This window comes from Notolepis coatsorum (assembly GCF_963971535.1).
Source record: "Notolepis coatsorum genome assembly, chromosome: 7".
Taxonomy (NCBI): Eukaryota; Metazoa; Chordata; class Actinopteri; order Aulopiformes; family Paralepididae; genus Notolepis; species Notolepis coatsorum.
This window is the reverse complement of record NC_140171.1, coordinates 17242612-17267939: the sequence shown is the minus strand read 5'-3', so window position 1 is coordinate 17267939 and position 25328 is coordinate 17242612. Positions and strand designations below refer to the sequence as shown.

The 25328-nt window shown below is 41.9% G+C and overlaps 1 protein-coding gene across 1 annotated transcript in view; it reads left to right on the top strand.

Moving 5' to 3' along the window:
- Nucleotides 1–15929, top strand: part of LOC311232280 (uncharacterized protein) — a 26114-nt gene extending 10185 nt beyond the window's left edge. The window contains exons 5-6 of the mRNA XM_084319026.1: nt 5204–5406; nt 15349–15929. Of these exons, the coding sequence (XP_084175152.1) occupies nt 5204–5406; nt 15349–15555 (410 nt within the window). The 3' untranslated portion in view covers nt 15556–15929. The remainder of the gene's footprint in view (nt 1–5203; nt 5407–15348) is intronic.
- Nucleotides 15930–25328: the final 9399 nt, after the last annotated feature.

The window sequence follows — 25328 nt, the reverse complement described above, 5'->3', positions numbered from 1 at the left end:
ACCCGACAAGGCCAGAGGGGAAGAGCGAGGTACTTAAAGCCCAAAGGGGAACTAATTAGAATACACGTCAGGTGCGTGAAGGTAATTGATACTTGAAACTAGAAGTGTGTGTTCGGCACCAGACCAATCAAACACATAATGACAGGTAGTCCAAGGGTGTGGCTGCTGAAGAGCAAACGAACGCGAGGGTGGGGGCTAGTGAAGTGAGGAGACAGGGAATTAAAGTACAGGGAACAGGAATTAAAGGTCCAGGGAGAGGAGAACCTCACATCTTTTGGGGGAAATAAAACAAAATCTAATTATAAAGTGCTATTAATTTTGGTGGTTGTTGGCATAACTGTGATAGTTGAGTTCATAGTTGACCCACCTTTTATGTTACCACTTTATCACTGCTAGTAATATGTGAACACCACTTTATCACTGCCAGTAATATGTGAACACCACTGTATTACTGCTGGTAATATGTGAATAGCACTGTATTACTGCTGGTAATATGTGAACACCACTTTATTACTGCTGGTAATATGTGAACACCACTTTATCACTGCTGGTAATATGTGAATAGCACTGTATTACTGCTGGTAATATGTGAACACCACTTTATTACTGCTGGTAATATGTGAACACCACTTTATCACTGCTGGTAATATGTGAATAGCACTGTATTACTGCTGGTAATATGTGAACACCACTTTATTACTGCTGGTAATATGTGAACACCACTTTATCACTGCTGGTAATAATGTGAACACTGTTATGGGAAATGTTAAAGGACAAAACGATGAGCCGTTTTATAAATCATTCTGAGTCATTATTAATAATAGAAAACAGTTTATTTCACCGTGGCCACAATGAAAGGACAGTTTACAGACAGATACATCATGTTCACACACTAGTGTCTGGCCATAAAGTGACAAAGAGGTCTGGCCAGAAAAAAAGGGTTCACTTCCGTTACTGCTGTTTGCCTTTGTAAAGCAGAACACCCATCGTCCATGTGTTTGTACAGTATATCACTATATCTGTAGCCCTATACAGATAAAGGCAAGCTACAATTGTTTTGGTTGTTGTTGTGAATAATCACACGTGAGACACAGTTGTTCTTTACTGAACAGTCTAGACACTTCCACGTGACATAGTAGTAGTAGTAGTAGTAGTAGTAGTAGTAGTAGTAGTAGTAGTAGTAGTAGTAGTAGTAGTAGTAGTAGTAGTTTATTTTTTCAGTCATCATCTCACACAATACAATATACACCATCATTTATCAATATTTGATTTTTACAGTGTCTGAAAAGGTACAGACTGAAGCATAGTGCTTATATGTGCCTGTCCTATATTCTTACCAAAAAAATAAAAAATGTTAGACTCCAAAACAGTATTATAAAGAAAAAAAGCAAGCAAAACAGTATTATTCACCCTTGTAGTTTTCAAAATTTGCTTTACAAAAAAATACAAAAATGTAGATTCCAAAACAGTATTCTAAAAGAAAAAAAGAAAACAAAACAGTGTTATTCACCCTTGTAGTTTAAAGAAAATAGCTTTACAAACCTTTTTCTTAAAAACCAAAACCGAATTACTCATTCTTAACTGTATATCAGCATTGTTCCACAAGTTAACCCCAATAATAGAAATACACCTCCTTTTAATCCCTTTCTTAGCTTTTTGAACAGTAAATTTACAAATATCTCTCAAATCACATTTTATTTCATGTATTGAAAAAAACCTTTGCACCCCATCTGGGAGTAACTTTGCTTTAGCTCTGCACATTATTTGCATAGTTTTATAGTAAACCAAATCATTACATTTCATAATATGAGACTTTATAAACAATGGCTTAGTGTGTTCATAGTAACCAGCCCAGTGGCGGTTGGAATGCCCCACGGGCCCCGAGGCGAGATTGACAGCTCGGGCCCCCCCCCCCCCCGATATTTATTGTATTATTAAAAAAAAAAAAAAAAAAAAAAAAAATCCAACATGAAACAAAACATATCACAATACAATAATAATACGTCAAATGTATATACTCTCTTTTCTGGACTCTTTTCGTATCACAAACAGTACTGTATTTGCAAATCTGGTATGTCATGTATAGATGTAGCACTACTGTCTATCTGTATGTCATTATGTTATAATGAATTGAAAATGGGGGACCCTGATGTAAACAAGACGAAAGTGTTTCTCTGGTCTGCATCCCCTTAACAATTGTATGTATTGAGCTGTACTGTATTGTACCCATTCTGCAATCTGTTAAATAAAGTTTTCATTCATTCACCATGACATGTTTAGGTATTTGGCCAGATCCAGCTTGTCTGTGATGAGAGTGTTTTCTGTCTTTATGATTGACTATCATCATTAGATATTTCAGTTTCGTTATTACAGTAGCTGGCTAACAGTACGTTAGTTGACTAATACCAGAGTCAGAATTGGGTAATATGCCGACTACTGGCAGTGATGCGACCTATGTTACCACATAACTTTTGTCATCTCTGGTACTATGCAGTGCACTATGCAAAACGGCAAAGAGATAGGTAACGTTCGTTAAGTGCCAAATTACCATCATCATGATACACCCTCACATAATTCACAAAGTGTTCACATGCGCCACCCATGTGGTAACCTAGAAATACCATAGATTGTGGCTAGGTGGTAACGTATATGTTTTCTATGATCACTATGAATTGAAAATGGGGGACCCTGATGTAAACAAGACAAACGTCTTTCTCTGGTCTGCATCCCGTTAACGAGCCGTACTGTATTGTACCCATTCTGCAATCTGTTAAATAAAGTTTTCATTCATTCATTCACATTACGTTAGTTAGCATCCAAGCTAGCGTGATAACGTTAGTAGTACTAGGTAGCTTACCTGCAATAATGTTGTCATCGTCCTGGACAGATAAGACTTGTTAAATCATAATATATCCACACTTTGTGCTGGTAAATGTCCCCTTTAGCTGCTCGGCGTCGTCGGATTTTAATACACCACGGTGGTGATGTGGGGGACCCTGATGTAAACAAGACGAAAGTCTTTCTCTGGTCTGCATCCCCTTAACAATTGTATGTATTGAGCTGTACTGTACTGTACCCATTCTGCAATCTGTTAATAAAGTTTTCATTCATTCATGTTTCAGGTGACTTATTATGTTGTGTTTCTCTGATGTCGCGTTCACGTTACGTGGGAAGAAGCGGAAGAACCAGAGGACATCTCGTTGCTACAACTAGGAAGCCTTCACGCATTGACTCGATCAAAACGCCCACATCCATACTTCCGCAATTCGTGACGCGAAGTGGGAGATATCGGGGTCTATAAAAAATCCCATATGTCCTAGTAGGAATTACAACTAGGAGGCTGACGTGAATGGTTTTTCCCAGTCGGAAGCTGATTCTTCCGATTCTTCCCACGTAACGTGAACGCGACATCAGAGAAAAATATCACCTGCGCGCTGCTTGTGAGATTTACGTGGCTACGTCACAGCCAAGGAAAGGGAGCGCTGGATTTGTGCAAAACGCCCTGTTCCTAAACCACACGCTATCAGTCGTACTCGTACCACAGTACTGGCAAAACGGGAGGAGCCTAGAATCAAAACAAACGCACCAGTCCCAGTTGCCGTTACCACCAGTTGTGTTCGATCCAGTCCCACACGCGAACGGCAACTCCATTCAGTCCCGGGCCTGGGCCCGGGGCCGGAGGGGGGGCCGGGGCCCGGGCCCCCCCTCCCGCCAGACGGTGGGCGGGCCCTAAGGCCGCTGCCTCCCCTGCCGCGCCTATAGCTCCGCCCCTGAACCAGCCTTGAAAAGGTTCCAAATGGCCCGCTTTTGCAGTACGACTATTGGATTTACTGTATTTTTAAATGTCGACCCCCATACTTCCACACAGTAAGAAATGTAAGGAAGTATAAGTGAGCAGTAAATGATGTGCAAGGCTTTGTAGTTTAATATATCCTTACATTTATACAATATTGCTACTGACTTAGATATTTTTCCTTGAATATAGTTAACATGTTGTTTCCATGTTAATTTCTGGTCAATAATTAACTACCCCTAGACATTTTATCTCAGAAACTCTTTCTATTTTTACATCACATATTTTAACTCTATCTCCCCCTCTATTTCTTTTCGATTACCAAAAACCATACATTTAGTTTTCTTAATATTGAGAGACAATTTATTAAAGGGGAACTATCTTATAAATGGCCTTTTTCAGTGTTTAGCATTGTTTCCTAGCTATGTGGACTTATATTAATATGATCTATGTCTCTAATTCTCATATTGGCGCATTCTTCCAATTCTCCTCTCACAATATTCACCCTCACTGAACTGAGTAATCTGAAAATGTGATGATTTGTGATGTCAGAGAGACACCGCTGCATGTTAATGTCCCAGATGCTTCGAAAGCCACACAGTGGTTTAGGAGCCCAGCCTCAAAACAGCTTAAGATCTTCAGGTAGAAAAATGCTGTTTTTGAGGACTTGATTAGAAATACAAAACAATGAATAAAAAAAAAAAAAAATTACAGAGGTGTTCCATAAACTCACAGGAATTGCCCAAATAGTGAAATAAATAGTAAAATAATTCCCCTTTAACATAAAGCCAAGTTTTGAGAGTTTCAAGCTCTCTTTCAATATCAAACAAAAGTTCCTTACTCTGGTGAATAATTTGACATCATCAATACTCTGGTGAATAATTTGCTGTCATGGCAATAATAACTGAAGTTAAGGCTTTTTGCCTTTGTAGGATACATCAGCCCACTGCCTTTGTTGTCTGGACTGTCTGCCGCTCCTTATCCATACCAAACTCTTATCTTATCTTATCTTGTCTTGTCTTGTCTTGTCTTGTCTTGTCTTGTCTTGTCTTGTCTTGTCTTGTCTTGTCTTGTCTTGTCTTGTCTTGTCTTGTCTTGTCTTGTCTTGTCTTGTCTTGTCTTGTCCTGTCCTGTCCTGTCCTGTCCTGTCCTGTCCTGTCCTGTCCTGTCCTGTCCTGTCCTGTCCTGTCCTGTCTTGTCTTGTCTTGTCTTGTCTTGTCTTGTCTTGTCCTGTCCTGTCCTGTCCTGTCCTGTCCTGTCCTGTCCTGTCCTGTCCTGTCCTGTCCTGTCTTGTCTTGTCTTGTCTTGTCTTATCCTATCCTATCCTATCCTATCCTATCTTATCTTATCTTGTCTTACTTATCTTATCTTGTCTTATCTTATCTATCTTATCTTATCCTCTTCTGTCAGTTCTCGTGAAGCAGGTCACCATTCCGCTGGTTGCCATGGTGATCGTGCTAGGGCTGGCTGCGCTGGTGCTGCTGTACCACAGGAGTGGAAGGAAGTGGAGGGGAGGTGAACCACAGGACGCCCTGTCGCGGATTTTGACGTCTCCAACGACAGGTTCTCCACGGGCATCAAGCAGCCTAAAACAGTGTCACACTGCGAATCAGGTATTCTGAAATAATGAAACAGGAGCTAAAAGAGACAGCCGGAATACTCACGTTAAATGAACACAGGTTTATTGGAGAAGAAAATATATATATACAGTACGCCCGTACGGACGGACTTTCAGTCTGTCAGAGTGCATATCACAGATCTGTCAGAGTGAAAGTGAAGACAAAGCAATATTGTAATGGCTTAACACAGTGAGATAGAGACGCCTCCGTCTCTGATTGGGTTGGCTTTATATGGTCATTTGGGGAGTCGGATGGGATGGGCCCTTGCGGAGGGCTCGCTGCGGCCTTGGATGCAAGCGTTATCTGGCCTGCTCTGAATATAATGAATGGATATAGTGTTTTAACAGTTTTTGAGAGAAGGATAACATGACTTCATGGATTTTAACGATCAACCCTGTTGTGGGGCCCCAGAGGATTAAGACTCTGAAATTCACTTCACATTCCCCACTTTGTGCCATTTTTGGCACATCCTGGTAATTTCAACCATCAATATCACTAAACCACAGTCTCAAGACACCATGCAGAACATCAAATCAATCAACATCAATACATCACAATTTCACACTTGGCAGGAAGTAGCACGATAATTCTAAGCATCAATATCACTAAACAACAGTCTTAAGACACTATGCAGGCAATTGTAAAACGTTGCATTCTTAGGTAGAATAAAAAAAAAAACATAATAAGCACTAGGTAGAACAATAGCTCTTGAGAAAGAAATAAAAAAAATAAAAAAATAAAAATAAAATAAAAAGTCGAGTAAATGAAAGGTCAGGTGCAAATTGAAAAGGGAGGAGTCCCAGGCTGGGGACAGTTTAGTCGCTGGCGCCTTACTTTAGCGAGTGAACATAAACATTAAGTACAGAGGAACTAATGAGGTGTAGAGAGACGCCCAGGAACAAATATTCTTGTTCTATCGATAGTTTACTTTCGCAATTAAGGGTAAGCAGGTGGAAAATGAGAGTTTCAAAAACAAATGGAAAACAATAAACAGAAAAGGAGAGAAAAAATTAAAAATTAAAAATTAAAATAAAAAAACGTGGTATCACATCTATAAAGCGCTTCTCAGTGACCCGAAGCGCCGACAGTAGTTAATAGGAAACAAAGAACAAATAAAATAAAATGGCAGTCTTAATATAAGTAGTATTTTCAAACTCTGAATATGTACCCATATCTAAATCAGAAATTTGACTTTCTAATATGCACACTGGCTTCTGCAATCAGTGTTGTTTAACTTCCCTTGTTGTCGTTCTCAGTAGCAGTCACAGTGGACTACAGTAGCAGTCAGGTGTCTTCTCACTCCTTCACACACAGAACGATATATCTGTTGCAAGGAGGCTGGATGCCGTTGAATACAGTAGCAGTCAGGTGTCTTCTCACTCCTTCACACACAGAATGATATATCTGTTGCAAGGAGGCTGGATGCCGTTGAATACAGTAGCAGTCAGGTGTCTTCTCACTCCTTCACACACAGAACGATATATCTGTTGCAAGGAGGCTGGATGCCGTTGAATACAGTAGCAGTCAGGTGTCTTCTCACTCCTTCACACACAGAACGATATATCTGTTGCAAGGAGGCTGGATGCCGTTGAATACAGTAGCAGTCAGGTGTCTTCTCACTCCTTCACACACAGAACGATATATCTGTTGCAAGGAGGCTGGATGCCGTTGAATACAGTAGCAGTCATCTCCCCATAGTTGAATACAGCAGCATACCAGGTGCAGGGAGTAGGGAGGTAGGATATTTGTAGCGGGCGTTGTTTGTACAGGCCGGGGTCGTCGTTGGTGTGGTGGGGTAGGTCCTACTTATGCATAAGGGTTTGGGACGTCGTCCATGGGTGGGCCCGAATCGTTGCTGGCGTTGAGGTGCAGTCATGGTATTTCCTCATTTAAGAGGATGTCATTGTCATGGTCATTGTTACGATCGTTGTTCCCGGCCCTCCTCCTTACCCGCTGCTCATACTTGCGGGTCCTGTCGCTCTTTGGGGCCTGGCACTCAGAGGCTATGTGGCCTGCTTTATCGCAGTTGAAACATTTACCATAATTTATGCGTTCCCTTCGTCTGGTTGTTGCAGGGTATGGTGGCTGATGTGCCGGTGGAGATGGGGCCCCTAGGTGAGGTGGGGCCCCAGGGAAGGCGTAGTCCTGCATGCTGTGGGGATGGGGCCCCCAGATGTTGTGGGGCCCCAGGAAAAGCATAGCCCTGCTGTGGGGATGGGGCCCCCAGGTGGTGTGCTTGCCCAGGGACAGCGCGGCCCTGCTGTGGGAAGTACGGCCCTGGTGCATATTCGTTATCTTCTTTCTCCTGCGCTGAGAAAAACGCACCATCCTCCCCCTCACATTCCATAGATCTGAGTTCCACAGCATTGATTAGTACTGCATCTTGGATGTCATGCGTTGCGTTAATGAGTTGCATGATTTCGCCGGCCAAAGGAAAAGAAATCAAACAAAAAAACAACAACAATTGCAAACATGGTCAGTCAATATGTATGGATATACAACAGGGAGGTAGGGACTCCCTCATAGTTGTACTGGCTGGTTGCCAGCTCATGTAAAAAAAGAAAAAAACTTTACAGTTAGCTGTCGACCACCAGGGATTACAAGTTGTAAGTGCCTCAATAAGCTGTACAAAACATTGTCTATGGAATTTAGAACATTTTAATAGCACTTATATATTCAAACGTGCTTGGAATAGAGGCCTTGCACAGAATGTTTGTGTTTGTCTGCTTGCAACCACTGGTAACCACTTTTAGAAAGAAAAATGCCTAATTGCTGTGCAGTGGTAGAGCAGGTATAACATTGGAAAAGCATGATAGGCCTATTACCTTTGAAAGGCCTCTATTGGATTCAAAAAGACGAAAATATTAAAAAGAATGTCGCGGATTTTGACGTCTCCAACGACAGGTTCTCCACGGGCATCAAGCAGCCTAAAACAGTGTCACACTGCGAATCAGGTATTCTGAAATAATGAAACAGGAGCTAAAAGAGACAGCCGGAATACTCACGTTAAATGAACACAGGTTTATTGGAGAAGAAAAAATATATATACAGTACGCCCGTACGGACGGACTTTCAGTCTGTCAGAGTGCATATCACAGGTATGTCAGAGTGAAAGTGAAGACAAAGCAATATTGTAATGGCTTAACACAGTGAGATAGAGACGCCTCCGTCTCTGATTGGGTTGGCTTTATATGGTCATTTGGGGAGTCGGATGGGATGGGCCCTTGCGGAGGGCTCGCTGCGGCCTTGGATGCAAGCGTTATCTGGCCTGCTCTGAATATAATGACGAGTGTTTTAACAGTTTTTGAGAAAAGGATAACACCGTGTATCCTGCTGCAGCAGCTGAACCAGATCTCATATCTGTAAATCCAAATGTCTATTCTTACAAATACCTATTTCAGTAGCAGCAGCAGCAGCAGCAGTAGTAGTAGTAGTAGTAGTAGTAGTAGTAGTAGTAGTAGTAGTAGTAGTAGTAGTAGTAGTAGTAGTAGTAGTAGTAGTAGTAGTTGTAGTAGTAGTAGTAGTAGTAGTAGTAGTAGTAATAATGTAGTAGTGGTAGTAGTAGTAGTAGTAGTAGTAATACTGTAGTAGTAGTAGTTGTAGTAGTAGTAGTAGTAATACAGTAGTAGTAGTAGTAGTAGTTGTAGTAGTAGTAGTAGTAGTAATAATAATAATAATAAATTCAATTTGTACCGCACTTTATATTTGTGAAAATCTCAAAGTGCTACAGGAGATAAAGATAAAAAGTTAAATGAATAAAAACAATTAAAATGAATAGAACAACCAATGAAATGGAAGAACATACAAAAATTAAATAATAATAATAACTAGACAATTCCGCGCAGGGGAAATTGTGAAAGTTTGGGTGACGCCTGTGCGCCTGTGGTTCAAAAGATACAAAAAGGGGGAGGAGCCAAACTATGGGCATGGTCAACATAGACCAATGAAAGAGGACATCCCTACTGAGTACAATGGCACAACCTTCCCAAAAATGTAAAAAACTCAAAAAAAATGTAATATGTTTTTTATATATATTTATATTTATATAAATATAGTTTTTTAAACTTTTTTGACTTTTTTGTCAAAAAAAAACGACACAGGCCGCTGCACTAAGAAGTGAATTCACTCCTAACTACCGTACCTATGCGTCTGTTAACCCTGTTATGAGGAAGTGAGTTTAACTTACCAGCCCGCAATGCCACAGTCACTCATCAACACACCTGTTTCCGTGACTGTGGACATACCCACGGGCTTCCCCGTTACACTTTCATTTTGATGTTTTTTTTTTCTACGTCCAAAATTGAGATCACTGTCGCAATTTACCCAAGGTGGTGGACATTTTTTTATTTCACCTCCTACACTCTAACTTGCCATTCATTTCCAATGGGACCGAAATGTTCCCGTTTAAAGTCGATTTGTAGCCTAACAGTGCGGTGAAACTTTCAGAAAAGTAATAGACACTCGAGTTTTTGCAAGCCGGTCGTTTTGATACCTTTCACGTGTATGGGGCGCGAACGCTCTGGGAGGAGTTTTGTTGGCAAAATCTGCGGAATAAAGAAAGAATAAATAAAAAGAGTATAGATTACTATAGTGTGGTTGCAACCTGGCTTCGCCAGGTCACCCACACTAATAAAATGAATAGAAGTAAAAAATAAAAGTAAAAGAATAATTCAGGGAAATGCCTTGTTAAAAAGAAATGTTTTTAGTCCCCTTTTAAAAACCTCAACGGACTGTGGTGCTCTCAGATGGTCGGGGAGGACATTCCACAGCCGAGGAGCAGCTGAGCAGAAGGCCCGGTCACCCATGGTGCAGAGGTGTAGTAGTAGTAGTAGTAGTAGTAGTAGTAGTAGTAGTAGTAGTAGTAGTACTTACTAAAAGCACGAGCAGTGAACTCCAAGCCCACGTGACTGAACTCAAACTAGAAAGAAACAGACTAAGAAACGACGTAAACTCCATGATCAAAACTGCAAAAAAGAATTTCATCAATGACAAAACTGAGGAAAACAAAAACAAACCACGTGAACTTTGGAAATTACTCAATAATCAACTAGGATGCAGTAAAAAACTTAAAACCAGATTCTCAAACATAAACATAAAAACGGACAACACGCTCGACACTGTCAATCACACCATTCTGATTGACAAGCTAAAAGCAATTGGTTTTGATAGTCTATCAGTGAGCTGGATGCAATCCTACCTGGAGGGGAGAGAGCAGATGGTGGAGGTAAACGGTACCCTATCCCCCCCCCTCACAGTAAACTGTGGTGTTCCACAAGGAAGCATACTAGGTCCGCTACTGTTCCTAATTTATGCAAATGACATGTCGTCAGCTTGTGACTGCAACTTGTTCCTGTTTGCGGACGACTCAGCCCTGCTGGTCTCTGACAAGAACAAATTACAGGTTGAAAAAACCCTCAGCTCAGAACTAAGCAAAATCTGCATATGGCTCGCTGATAACAAACTATCATTACACATGGGCAAAACAGAGTCCATTCTCTTCGGTTCAAATAACAAACTCAGCAAGACCGACGGCTTCTCAGTTACAGTGGGTGACAATATTGTCACAAGGAAAGAAGATATTACCTACCTGGGTTCCATCCTAGAGGCAAATCTTTCCTGTGACAAAATGGCATCCAATGTAATAAAAAAAGTCAACCAACGAACTCGTTTCTTGTACCGGATCTCCTCACTGGTAAACAAGAATACCCTGAAGACTCTAGCAGGAGCACTCATTCAAGGGTACTACGACTATGCTTGCACCTCATGGTACCAAAGCACCTCAAAGGCGCTAAAAACAAAATTACAAACATCTCAAAACAAACTGGTCAGACTACTGCTTGACCTTACTCCTAGAACCCACCTCACCCCTGCCCACTTTGACAACCTAGGATGGCTTAGAGTAGACGACAGAGTACAGCAACTTGCAATGGGCCTGGTCTACAAGATACACTACACGACCAAGGTACCCATGTACATGACTAAATACTTCCCAAAGGTCAGTGAATACCACGATCACAACACCAGAGGGAGCTCCACAAATCATGTTAAACCCAGATTCGGCTCAAACAAGGGACTAAACACGTTTCGCAATTATGCCACATCAATGTGGAACGCCCTACCCAAAGCTGTAAAGGAATGTGAATCACTACCCACTTTCAAAAACACTCTCAAAAAACACCTAAGGGAGACTGCAACTCGAAACTGGCCCCTGTAAATGTCCGAACACAACCCCCGCCAATGTACAGTAAATTACCAAGTATGGTCTTGTCAATAATCCAATGTACAGTGTTGTTTGTACAGTTGTACAGTGTCCCCCACCCACCCCTCCTACCCCCCCCCCCCCCCACCCACCCAACCACCTCCAATGTACAGTCCCCACCCACCCCTCCTACCCAACCCCCCCCCCCCCACTCCTACCCAACCCCCCCCCCCCACACTCCTACCCACCCCCCCCCCCCCCCCCCAACCACCTCCAATGTACAGTCCCACCCCCACCTACCCAATCCAATGTACAGTTTCTACGCCTAATGTATATACTCTTTTCTTTCTGGACTCTTTTTGTATCACAAATACAGTACTGTAATTGCAAATCTGGTATGTCATAAATGTATAGATGTAGCAGTACTGTCTATCTGTATGTCATGTATGTCATATATGTTACGATGAATTGGAAATGGGGGACCCTGGTGTAAACAAGACGAAAGTCTTTCTCTGGTCTGCATCCCCTTAACAATTGTATGTATTGAGCTGTACTGCACTGTACCCATTCTGCAATCTGTTAATAAAGTTTTCATTCATTCATTCATTCATCACAGACAAGCTGGATGTAGCCAATTACTTAAACATTTTCTTCACAAACATAGCCACAACACTGGTAAACAAACTACCCTCCCACTCAGGGCTTTATGGGGTAGAACACATAGTAGCTTACTACAAAAACCTAGGGGTCCGCAAGGACGACTTCAAGCTGGAAATGGTAACAACAGATGAGGTACTCAATAAACTGAGCGCCCTCCAACCTAACAAGGCCACTGGCCATGACAACATCCCCTCCAAATTCCTCAGAGACTCAGCAGCCGCCATCACCCCAATCATCACACACATAATAAACCTCTCCATAAAACAGGGACACGTCCCCAAGGACTTCAAAATTGCGAGGGTGACCCCTCTGCACAAAAAGGGCAGCAAATTAGACCCAGGCAACTACCGCCCTGTTTCTATTCTCACCTCCATCTCGAAAGTCATGGAAAAAATAGTCTACGAACAGGTCGAAAAGTACCTAGCGGAAAAAAATCTAATCTACGAATTCCAATCTGGCTTCAGAACATCCCACTCCACTGACACATGCCTTCTCTATTTGAATGACCACATCAAACAAGAGGTGGACGCAGGCAAATACTGCGGCATGGTCATGCTGGACCTACAAAAGGCCTTTGACACGGTCAATCACTCCATTCTGATTGACAAGCTAAAAGCAATTGGTTTTGATAGTCTATCAGTGAGCTGGATGCAATCCTACCTTGAGGGGAGGGAACAGATGGTGGAGGTAAACGGTACCCTATCCCCCCCCCTCACAGTGAGCTGTGGTGTTCCACAAGGAAGCATACTAGGACCGCTACTGTTCCTAATTTATGCAAATGACATGTCGTCAGCTTGTGACTGCAACTTGTTCCTGTTTGCGGACGACTCAGCCCTGCTGGTCTCTGACAAGAACAAGTTACAGGTTGAAAAAACCCTCAGCTCGGAACTAGGCAGAATCTGCATATGGCTCGCTGATAACAAACTATCATTACACATGGGCAAAACAGAGTCCATTCTCTTCGGTTCAAATAACAAACTCAGCAAGACCGACGGCTTCTCAGTTACAGTGGGTGACAATATTGTCACAAGGAAAGATGAAATTACCTACCTGGGTTCCATCCTAGAGGCTAATCTCTCCTGTGACAAAATGGCATCCAATGTAATAAAAAAAGTCAACCAACGAACTCGATTCTTGTACCGGATCTCCTCTCTGGTAAACAAGAATACCCTGAAGACTCTGGCAGGAGCACTCATTCAGGGGTACTACGACTATGCTTGCACCTCATGGTACCAAAGCACCTCAAAGGCGCTAAAAACAAAATTACAAACATCTCAAAACAAACTGGTCAGACTACTGCTTGACCTTACTCCTAGAACCCACCTCACCCCTGCCCACTTTGACAACCTAGGATGGCTTAGAGTAGACGACAGAGTACAGCAACTTGCAATGGGCCTGGTCTACAAGATACACTACACGACCAAGGTACCCATGTACATGTCAAAATACTTTCCAAAGGTCAGTGAATACCACGATCACAACACCAGAGGGAGCTCCACAAATCATGTTAAACCCAGATTCGGCTCAAATAAGGGACTAAACACGTTTCGCAATTATGCCACATCAATGTGGAACGCCCTACCCAAAGCTGTAAAGGAATGTGGATCACTACCCACTTTCAAAACCTCTCTCAAGGGACACCTACGGGAGACTGCAATTCAACACTGGCCCCTGTAAATATCCTAACCCAACCCCCTCCAATGTACAGTCATTTACCTAGTATGGTTTTGTCAATAGTCCAATGTACAATTTTGTTTGTTTGTACAGTGTCTCCCCCCCCCCCCTCAATGTACAGTTTTACTTGTTTATACAGTGAGCCCCCCCCCCCCCCCCCAACCACCTCCAATGTAAATTACCCAGTATGGTTGTCAATATCCCAATGTACCCAACCCCCCCCACCCAACCTCCTCCAATGTACAGTTTCTACGTCAAATGTATATACTCCCTTTTCTTGACTCCTTCTGTATCACAAACAGTACTGTATTTGCAAATCTGGTATGTCATAAATGTATAGATGTAGCAGTACTGACTATCTGTATGTCATATATGTCCTGATGAATTGAAAATGGGGGACCCTGATGTAAACAAGACGAAAGTCTTTCTCTGGTCTGCATCCCCTTAACAATTGTGTGTATTGAGCTGTACTGTATTGTACCCATTCTGCAATCTGTTAATAAAGTTTTCAATCAATCAATCAATCAATCAAGTAGTAGTAGTTGTTGTAGTAGTAGTAGCAGCAGCAGTAGTTGTAGTAGTTGTAGTATTAGTTGTAGTAGTAGTAGTTGTAGTAGTAGTAGTAGTAGTAGTAGTAGTAAAACTGTAGTAGTTGTAGTATTAGTTGTAGTAGTAGTTGTAGTAGTAGTAGTAAAACTGTAGTAGTTGTAGTAGTAGTAAAACTGTAGTAGTAGTAGTAGTAGTAGTAGGTGTAGTAGTTGTAGTAGTTGTAGTATTAGTTGTAGTAGTAGTAGTAGTTGTAGTAGTAAAACTGTAGTAGTGGTAGCAGTAGTATTAGTAGTAGTAGTAGTAGTAGTAGTAGTAGTGGTAGTTGTAGTATTAGTTGTTGTAGTAGTAGTAGTAGTAGTAGTACTGTAGTAGTAGTAGTAGTAGTAGTAGTAGTTGTTGTAGTAGTAGTAGTAGTAGTTGTAGTATTAGTTGTTGTAGTAGTAGTAGTAGTAGTAGTAGTAATACTGTAGTAGTGGTAGTAGTACTAGTAGTAGTAGTAGTAGTAGTAGTTGTAGTATTAGTTGTTGTAGTAGTCGTAGTAGTAGTAGTAGTAGTAGTAATACTGTAGTAGTAGTAATACTGTAGTAGTAGTAGTAGTAGTAGTAGTAGTAGTAGTAGTAGTAGTAGTAGTAGTAGTAGTAGTAGTAGTAGTAGTAGTAGTAGTTTTATATGCCTGGCGTTTTTCATTCAAAGCCGACGTTCTTCGAAAGCTATATCCCTTTCTAGATACAGTGTCACAAGCTCACAGTAAGTTGAATCACAAAAGCGCCAAGCTGGCAGCACCCTTGTTGCCTAGAAACACAAGGAGAGACCTCCCCCTGTTAACATGTGACCGTCTGTTGCTTCCTCGACAGGCCGGCAGGGAGTATGCCAAGATCAGAAACAAGGAGCAGCAGAGAAGCCAAATCTACTCCTTTGTCAACTCAAACAAAGATACACCTGCGTTCACAGCCGCCGAAGATACCCTGCCCTATCAGAAATATGCTAACATCATATCTCAGCTGCCCCGAAGACAAGATCCAAGACATTCAACTGCAGACTTCCAAGATGATTTGATTTGATTTGATTTTATTAGGGATCCCCATTAGCTGGTGCGATAGCAACTGGGGTCCACACACAAAAAAACATACAAAAACAATCAAGTTCAAGTTCAAGTTCTTTAATAGTTGTCATACAGAAGTACAGAATACTTTCATACAAAATGCTTCTTACTGTTACGCTGTGCTAGACAAGATAGTATCAAATAACATAATAACATGATATAGCATGAATTTAGAAGAAAAATGAGGTCACAGTGTTCGGTATAGACATATGTACAATGTTCTGAGTTACCATATAATATACAATACACAATACTATGCAGTGTACTAATGTACAGTACTATCTAGTGCAAAGCAGAAATGGGATGAGGTACAATTTTAGGTACAATTTACAGTAAGGTGTACGAGTTGTAGTGCAATCCTTCATCCATAAATATAAAGTGTGGGGAGTGGGTGCTACAGTGTGTTTGTTTAAAGTGGGTGTGTGCTATAAAGTGTGTGGAGTGGGTGCTACAGTGTGTTTGTTTAAAGTGAGTGTGTGTGTGTGGATGTGTGTGCTATGTGCGTTTGGTGGTTGTTGTTGTGTAGTGTTCATTCATTGTTCGTTTAGCAGCCTGATGGCCTGGGGATAGAAGCTTCTTCTGAGTCTTTCTGTGCTCGCCTTGAGACTCCGGTATCGCTTGCCTGACCGCAGCAGTTCAAAGAGGCAGTTGTTCGGGTGACTGGAGTCTTTAATGATTCTCTTAGCCTTGCCCTTGCAACGCTTGTAGTAAATGTTCTGGAGGGTGGGGAGCCCCCCTCCAATTGTGCGTTCGGCTGAACGTGTCACTCTTTGTAGTCTGCTTCGGTCTTGTGCAGTGCTATTCCCAAACCAGGAGGTGATGTTGCCGGTCAAGATGCTCTCTATTGTACATGAGTAGAAGTTCTTAAGGATCTTCTGGCTGACTTGGAACTTCCTTAGGCGCCTGAGGAAGTAGAGGCGTTGTCGTGCCTTCTTCACAACACTGTCAATGTGTGTGGTCCATGTCAAGTCCTCGGATATGTAGGCTCCGAGGTACTTAAAGCTGTTGACTCTCTCAACCGGTGCCCCGTCGATGCTGAGGGGGCTGTAGTCCTTGACCCCCGACCTCCTGAAGTCCACAATCATCTCCTTTGTTTTGCTGACGTTCAGGGAGAGGCTGTTTTCCTGGCACCATCCCGCCAGGACCTTGACCTCTTCCAGGTAGGCCCTCTCGTCGTTGGCAGAGATCAGGCCCACCACCACTGTGTCGTCAGCAAATTTGACGATTGTATTGCTACTCCGCTGAGCCACACAGTCGTGTGTGTACAGGAAGTAGAGGAGGGGACTCAGAACACAGCCCTGGGGGGCCCCTATGTTGAGGGTGATGGATGAGGAGGTGCAGTTGCCTGCTCTCACCACCTGGGGTCTGCCAGTCAGGAAGTCCAAGACCCACTGGCAGAGGTCATAGCCCAAGCCCAATCACTATTGCAAAAACAAAATTATTAAAAAGTCAGTACACACAATGCATAATGAACCTACTATAACAATTAAGATAGCTAAAATTACATTAGTGTAAAACAAAAACAAAAAATTACTTTACAGTGTTAAAAACAATTTAAGATTCTTTTTAAAAGTGAATCTACTGTAAATGCAGCAGAGGTTCCGAGGCAGGCCATTCCACAGAGTTAATGCTCTAAAAATAAAAGATCTCCCCAATGATCATAGCATCTCCATGATCTATGCCAACACACATCCACTACACTATGTCTAATGTCAGATATTGGCAGGTTTTTGCTAATTAAAGAATATCCATAAAAGCTATCTATGAGTGAATGAACCACCTTGCATCATCTCCTGTTTGTAACTAATTGCTTGATTCACTTTTGAATAAACCTTCTGAAAGATGTCTTCTATACCTTTCATTATTGGATATTATTGATAACCTTGACAATTTGGATATTGAATATAGTCAGATATACGTGTCAATTTGGGTGAAGACCCGACGAGATCATTTATACGTGATTATTTCACACTAACAATGCCATGAGTCAACCTGAAACATTGCAGGCAAACATACAGTATCTGTTCGGAAATTCAAAACGCCTTGTTACTCCACTGAACCAACCCCTTCGGTTTGGTTTGGCCTGCATCTCCATGATGCCTAGCCGTTCATCAGGAAGGGTTGAAGTTCACCTGAGGAAATCTATTTTCACTGTTGTTTTTCAATATTTTGAGAGTATAAATATGTACTGTATGTTTGTATGTATGTATGTATGTATGTATGTGTAGCAGGGTGGATTATCCCTGCTTCGTGGGAACTGTGGGGTGCGGTCAATAGGTAGCGAGACACAGTAGCACCCTGGCCAGCTGCACCTCCATCTTTGGGGTCCGGAGCGTCAACTGGAGGCTGGTAGTGGGGGTGAATGAGGCCCAGGGTTTACAAACCTGGTCCGGTACTCTGGTCTTCCTCCCTCTCTCTGGAGTAGTCCGCAGTACTCCCCAACACACCCTCACCCTCCACAGTTGCCCCTTTTTCCCTCCCACACCTACTGACCGGATGGTAGAGAAATAACTGGGTTCCCCCCGCAAGCAGTACCCTCCCTTAGTGAGACGACCAGAACCCTTACAATGGAAATGGAAAAGGTAGAATAGCAAGGGGTTACGATTACATATATTACCCGTAGCAAAGGGTTAGGGTTAGGGTTAGAAATAATGAAAGACACACACACAAGACTCCCATCTACATCCTTTACTGTTATTTAAAGACTGGTCATCTACAAATATTTAATAGCAATGGGTCAAACGGAAGGTAGTTCTACTATTACTCAAGTTGTAATTCAATACCTTGCAAACACTTATATTGTACACCCACACAGTATAGACTCAGGTATTGCAGACCCAAAGTTAATAGACCCAGATATTGTAGACTTCAATATACTTGACTCCTTACCCACGTCTGGGCTAGTACCAATAATAATACCTCTTCTTAGGCTTTACTTATATGGCAGCGTTACGTTTACCCCCAAGAGGGGAAGGGTTAAATAGATGGGAAAGTAATATTACACACACATTGTATCACGCTCAAAGAAAAGGAAATAAAACCAAAAGTGTGGGCCCACAATTACCAAAACAAAAGCCCTATGCTAATGCCGGCATGTAATGTTTATGGGGTACCCCTATGCACTGTGGTTAGCAAACACCAGCTTCGCCCGTAGGCTGCGACACACTGTGTAATGTACGATAGGATCCTGGGCGCCGAAGCCCTAATGTTTACTCTACCAAAATGGCGGCCGCGCCGCTCCACCACCGTCCTGGTGGCAAGATGGCGTCGAACACTCGCGCCGCAGGGGCTAGCAGGCGGAGCTATAGCAGAGAGGCAGTGCTGGCTGAGCTGGTGCTGGGCGAACTCTGCTGGTGGTAAAGAACTCCCCGTGTCCTGCAGGCAGCCTGGAGCAGGTGTGCTGCTGCTCTCCGGTGCAGACAGCTGTTGACGCCCGGGCAGACTGCTTGGAGGTCCCGCACGTCTCTGGCACGCAGACTATACCGTCACTGTAACTAAGTATAACACGAGCAATGCTACTGTGATCCTTAGCCGCACGCTACCTATACCGCTCACTGTAACTAGGTATAACTCGACTGTTAGTGCCTGACTCTGCACTTATTGTTCATATCATAACACTGGTACTGCTAGGATATCGTATCCACTAGCCAGTACTTCCTATCACCCGTTGTCCTCTCCCGGGGCACTCCGGCATAAACGTCAGCAACGGGGCTATCCAGAGCTCCCGTTAGCTGTGTCCTCTCGTGTTCAAGTTCACGGCCGAAGAGAACGACTTCCGCTCGGCTCCTCCCTTTATCATCTCTCAGCTCTCTCCGCCACTCTCTGCCTGCTACTGCCCCCTGCTGGTCCCGCCTGCCAGTCACAAGGGGAGACGCACTGTAAAATATGAATCAATACTGTCATTTATGATCCGTATTCACATGCTCTTTGGACGGGGACGTTTGTGTCATTGTTCGTGTGAATCAATGACACTAGTTAGAATGTCTTTGTGTACAAAAAGGGATATAAACACAGTCAGCAGTTCTGAATAATATACCATATTTTCCAGACTGCTACATATGTATGTATGTATGTATGTATGTATGTATGTATGTATGTATGTATGTATGTATGTATGTATGTATGTATGTATGTATGTAGTATGTATGTATGTATGTATGTATGTATGTATGTATGTATGTATGTATGTATGTATGTATGTATGTATGTATGTATGTATGTATGTATGTATGTATGTATGTATGTATGTATGTATGTATGTATGTATGTATGTATGTATGTATGTATGTATGTATGTATGTATGTATGTATGTATGCATGCATGCATGCATGCATGTATGTATGTATGTGTGTGTGTGTGTGTGTGTGTGTGTGTGTGTGTATGTATGTATGTATGTATGTATGTATGTATGTATGTATGTATGTATGTATGTATGTATGTATGTATGTATGTATGTATGTATGTATGTATGTGTGTGTGTGTGTGTGTGTGTGTGTGTGTGTGTGTGTGTGTGTGTGTGTGTGTGTGCACCTGCGCATGTGTGAGCCACTTCCTCTTTCATGTGAAAAATCACACACACACCTAGCATACAACGCATGAAGCACTGAACAATAGAGTATGGTATGTACTGTATATATATATATAAATATTAGAGGTGGGCATAGATACATTTTTTTAATCTAGATTAATCTATCTGCGATCCTGGATTTAATCTAGATTAATCTAGATTAAAATGGCTAAAAAGAAAGAAAAAAAAAACTGCCGAAGGCATTCAAAATATGTGTGTTCCTTATGTTTCTCAGGCCAGGTGGCCCATTACACCATGAGCCCATCTCAAGTTTCGAAAATGCATTACAGACTGTTTGAAAAAGCTGTTTTGCTATGATAATTGGTAATGAAATATCAAAATAATGTTCAATAAGATGTACTTGTGTTTAATAAGTTGTTTTATTCAGAAGTTAACACAAATAAATAATATTACCAGTACAGTACAGTATCTAGCACTCTCAGGAGCAAAACAGAAAGAATCATTTCAAACTTGAACTATGTGACATGGCTTGAATCAACTGCTCCAGTGGAGTTGCTCAGTGGCCAGTGGTATCTTTGAAGGAGAGAGGAGAAGACAACGGCGGTTAGCAAAAGATAAAGACGAAACAAAACACTGGGGGAAAACAAAGTAATAAAACCGGGTTAGTCCAAGACACGGGGAATACTAATGCTAAGATTTGTAAATAGACTTCTTGGTAAAACTAACCACAAGTGATCAGTACGAACAAGCACTGAACGACGGGCTGTCCGGCTCTTTAGGCTGCCGGTGCTTCACCCTCCGCGTGCGTCCCCCGGTGCTTCTCCCTCCGCGTGCGTCCCCCGGTGCTTCTCCCTCCGCGTGCGTCCCCCGCGTGCGCCCCCCCCCTGCTCCCAATCGCGTCTGTTTAGACCCGATGAGTTGGGACGAGGTGGGAGTCACAACACTTTGTACTTTTACTCCACTACATCTCAAAGGAATGATATATCTCAAAGAGCTATATAAAGAATGACATCCTCAATGCATGTAGATTTATAATATTTTAACTTAAAACTAGGCTACTTTGGCGTATAATCATTAATATTATATTCCAAAAAATTATATTAGAAACACGGGGATTCGAACACCGGTCGCTGGGTTGCCAGGAATGAGCACTACCACTGCGCCACTGTGCCAGATGGGATAAATTCATTGTTTATACATTAATGAACGAGAGACCCGTGTTTAGAGCCGTGTTTATTTTGAATGAAGTTTTATCTCTTTATCCTCATTCATTAATGTGACGTCAACGGCTCATTCAATTTCTCAAATCCGTCAAACAGCGCATCTCATCAGACATCTTAATCCCAGTTACAATTAAAATAACCACATAATGTGTACATCGCACCGAGCGAGCGCCACGGTATATATAACGTGCATTATTTAGGACAAAGTGAATTTAGTATCAGCATTTTGGGTCTATTTTACATTTCAAAAGCCCCCTCTGGAAGAATGGAGCACAAAAACGTAATTCAGAATGGTATAACGCAGATCCTAGACTGTGGGAATAATTTCAGGAAACGCGCTGTCACTTTCTTTGCGGGGGCGTGGCTGTGCTTCATCCGGCTAACTTGAACTTAAACCCTGCTTTCGACCAGGCTCAAACTTTTGGATCTGTTGTCATGGTGATTTGGACAATCCAGGTACGGGGAACCGGAAAGTCCGGCTTAAGTCAGACTTAACCGAAAGTTATCCGGCTAACTCAGTTATCCAGGTACGGGGAACGGGGCCCCTGGTCTCTTTGGTCTTTGAAAGGAAACATTCTGAACTTTCTTCCACAACACGAATAATCACTCTGAGTGCTAATGTAATAGAGTTAGAGAGGTTTGAACACACTGAAATGAAAGTTTTGTTTATTCACGTCTTTGTTTACTTGTTGCAAGATGCCTGTTTTTGAGTTCCAGCTGAGAGGTAGGAGCTGGAAAACATAACAGTTCCATAGCCTGAAGTCTTATCTAGTACAGGTCCAAAGTTGATAACAATCCCATGGAAAATGTGTGTTTTGCAGACGTTTTTGTAATGTTCGTATCTGTAATAATTAGTCCAAAATGGCCTGCTCAATTAATTTGGAAGGGCAAGCGAGGAATTCTCAAAACAAACAACTTCCCCATTTTCTTCTGTCCCTTTACCGTAGGAATCAGCCATTGTGTACGGTATTGTTAGTTCCATAATTTCATTGGCTACAAAAACGGTCAATCATTTTCACCATCAGAGGTGAATGGTCCATTCAGGGCCAGCTGAAACCGGACTTGGTCACTGAAACCGACGCTCGTTCTGCCTTGTAACCAGAGATTGGAAGCAAGTAATAGGTTGAGGAGGAGGCTTTCCGACGATGTGTAGGTTGATCGGCAAAAATACAGCGATATAGGCCGACAGACGAGGGCAAAGTGCCGCGAACACTCGTACACACATAATGAAATACACAATGTCACAGGTGGAGGGTTCTGTAGTGGGAGTCAGGGGCTTACCCCAGAGCAGAGACGTTAGCTGTGTCTTAAGGTCAAATTACTTTATGTGGTCATAGCTTAAAGGGGCAATTCACAACAAAAAAACAATGCCGATTTATTTAGTACAATCTCACACACATCCAAAAAAAAATTTTGAGAGTAAATGAGTTTGAATATTGTTACCAGTGATGTCAATGGGGACATTCAATCCTTGTGTTGTGTTAATTACAGATCAATGAAATGATGTAGATGAACAAATAGCAACACCGCTGGTGGCCACGTTCAAACTAATTTACTCTCAATAGCTGTCAAACTAAATGAATGTGTGCAAAATGGTTCAGAGTTTTTTGAAGATGAGTGAGATTGTGTGCAAAATAAATTGGCGTAGTTTTTTGGTGAAGTGCCCCTTTAAGAAATCCCATCACGTTGCTTGTAAAACTTGTAAAACTTTGATCGACTATTATTTGAGATATGTTGGACATTAAGTGTGTGGAAAATTGATCTAGAAGGCTTTTTATTCATCACTAGAGGACAACAGTAACACTCTTCAACATATTCTAATGTATTTTAATTGTGTGGCTTTGTGAGGGCCGGAGGTTATATATAGTGGGGCCATCTCCTATTCTCTCTCTTTATGACAGGCACCATGATCTACACCAGTGGTCACCAACCTTTTTAAGCCCAAGATCACTTTTTTTTTTTTTTTTTTGGTGAAGGCAAGATCTACCTATTGAAGCGTTGAGAGAAAAAGACAGCCAAGATTGTACTTTAAACTAAATGACTTTTATTTGCCTGTATTCTAATTACATGCAATGCTTTGGTCCAACATTAAAACGTCAAAGTAGAACTATTATGTACTTTCTCAGTCAGTGCTAAGTGCAGTCATCTTATGCAGCATCACTTTTCACATCAAAACAAAAGTAGAACTGTAATGTGGACTTTCTCATATTATTAACATTGACAAACATAGTTACAATTAGCATTTTATAAAGTAGAACTGTAATGTGTACTTTCTCAGTCAGTGCTAAGTGCAGCATCACTTTTCACATCAAAACAAAAGTAGAACTGTAATGTCTACTTTCTCAGTCAGTGCTAAGTGCAGCATCACTTTTCACATCAAAACAAAAGTAGAACTGTAATGTGTACTTTCTCAGTCAGTGCTAAGTGCAGCATCATTTTCACATCAAAACAAAAGTAGAACTGTAATGTGTACTTTCTCAGTCAGTGCTAAGTGCAGCATCATTTTCACATCAAAACAAAAGTAGAACTGTAATGTGTACTTTCTCAGTCAGTGCTAAGTGCAGTCAGTGCTAAGTGCAGTCAGTGCTAAGTGCAGCATCACTTTTCACATCAAAACAAAAGTAGAACTGTATGTGTACTTTCTCAGTCAGTGCTAAGTGCAGCATCACTTTTCACATCAAAACAAAGGTAGAACTGTAATGTGGACTCTCAGGGTAAGATCTAATTTTTTTTAATTTTTTAATTTTTATGGAAAGATCTACAGGGACAGTCTCAAAGATCGACGGGTTGGTGACCACTGATCTACACCATGTGACAGTGGAAGGAAGCACCGTGGTGCTGGATGCATTCAATGCCCACCAGTGTTGTAGTCGAGTCACTAAATCTCGAGTCCGAGTCGAGTCTCGAGTCCCCAGTGTTCTAGTCCGAGTCACCAAAGAAGAGCCAGAGTCGAATCCCCGTTACCCTAGTCCGAGTGCGAGTCCGAGTCCAAGTCATCAAGGTTGAGTCCACTCCACTCTGACAGTCAAAGAGCTGACATACAAATAAAAAAAAGTCTACATTAAACATAAATGACACAGCGGTCACCATTTCAAAGGGAGTTTATTTAAAATACCAATACAATAGTCAAACAAATGCACTAGCCATCAATATTTTATGCGAAATGATAAAAAAAAAACCTGTAAGTATGAGTCCTCGTCTGCACCTTCCGAGTCCAAATGCAGTCAATGCTCGAGTCCAAGTCCGAGTCATCAGTGCTCAAGTCCAAGTGGAGTCGCAAGTCCTGAAAATCAGTCCAGGACTCGAGTAGGCCTACTACAACACAGATGCCCATGTCTTCTCCAGAGTCAGACAAGAAGATAGATACCAATTTCCTCTCTGTGCGTTCAGTGGAAAGCTATCCATCTGCAAGCTAGCCTAGCTTAGCACAAATAGCAGATACGGATCAGCTAGTCCTAGCTTAAAACTCTGGGAGAGGTGGCTAACAGCTAGGCTAGCTGATCCGTATCCACTTACATTAATTTGTGCTAAGCAGTGTTGTGCAGTGCTAGTTACTGAAAAATAGTAACTAGTAGTTACCATTACTAGTTATTTCATTTCAAGAGTAACTCGGTTACTTTACTGATTACTTACACCAAAAAGTAATGCGTTACTGTGAAAAGTAACTTTTAGTTATAACATTACAATTTAATTAAATAAAATTAGGCCTGGGTTGTGCGTTCGTCCCGGTCACCGGCAATGACTTATCAGCCAAATGCAACGATAAACCATGGCGCATTAATTCGGAAAGACCTATTCCAAATGCTATTTATAGGGTTTGACAATAATAACACTAATGTCGCTATTTTACAATTAACTATAATGAATTACGGGTCATACAGAACACGTTGAAACTAATGCATGAAACTGATGAAAGCGTGAAACAATATCTGTGCGTACGCAGCATTGATAAATGAGGGCCCAGGACATTTACACCAAGC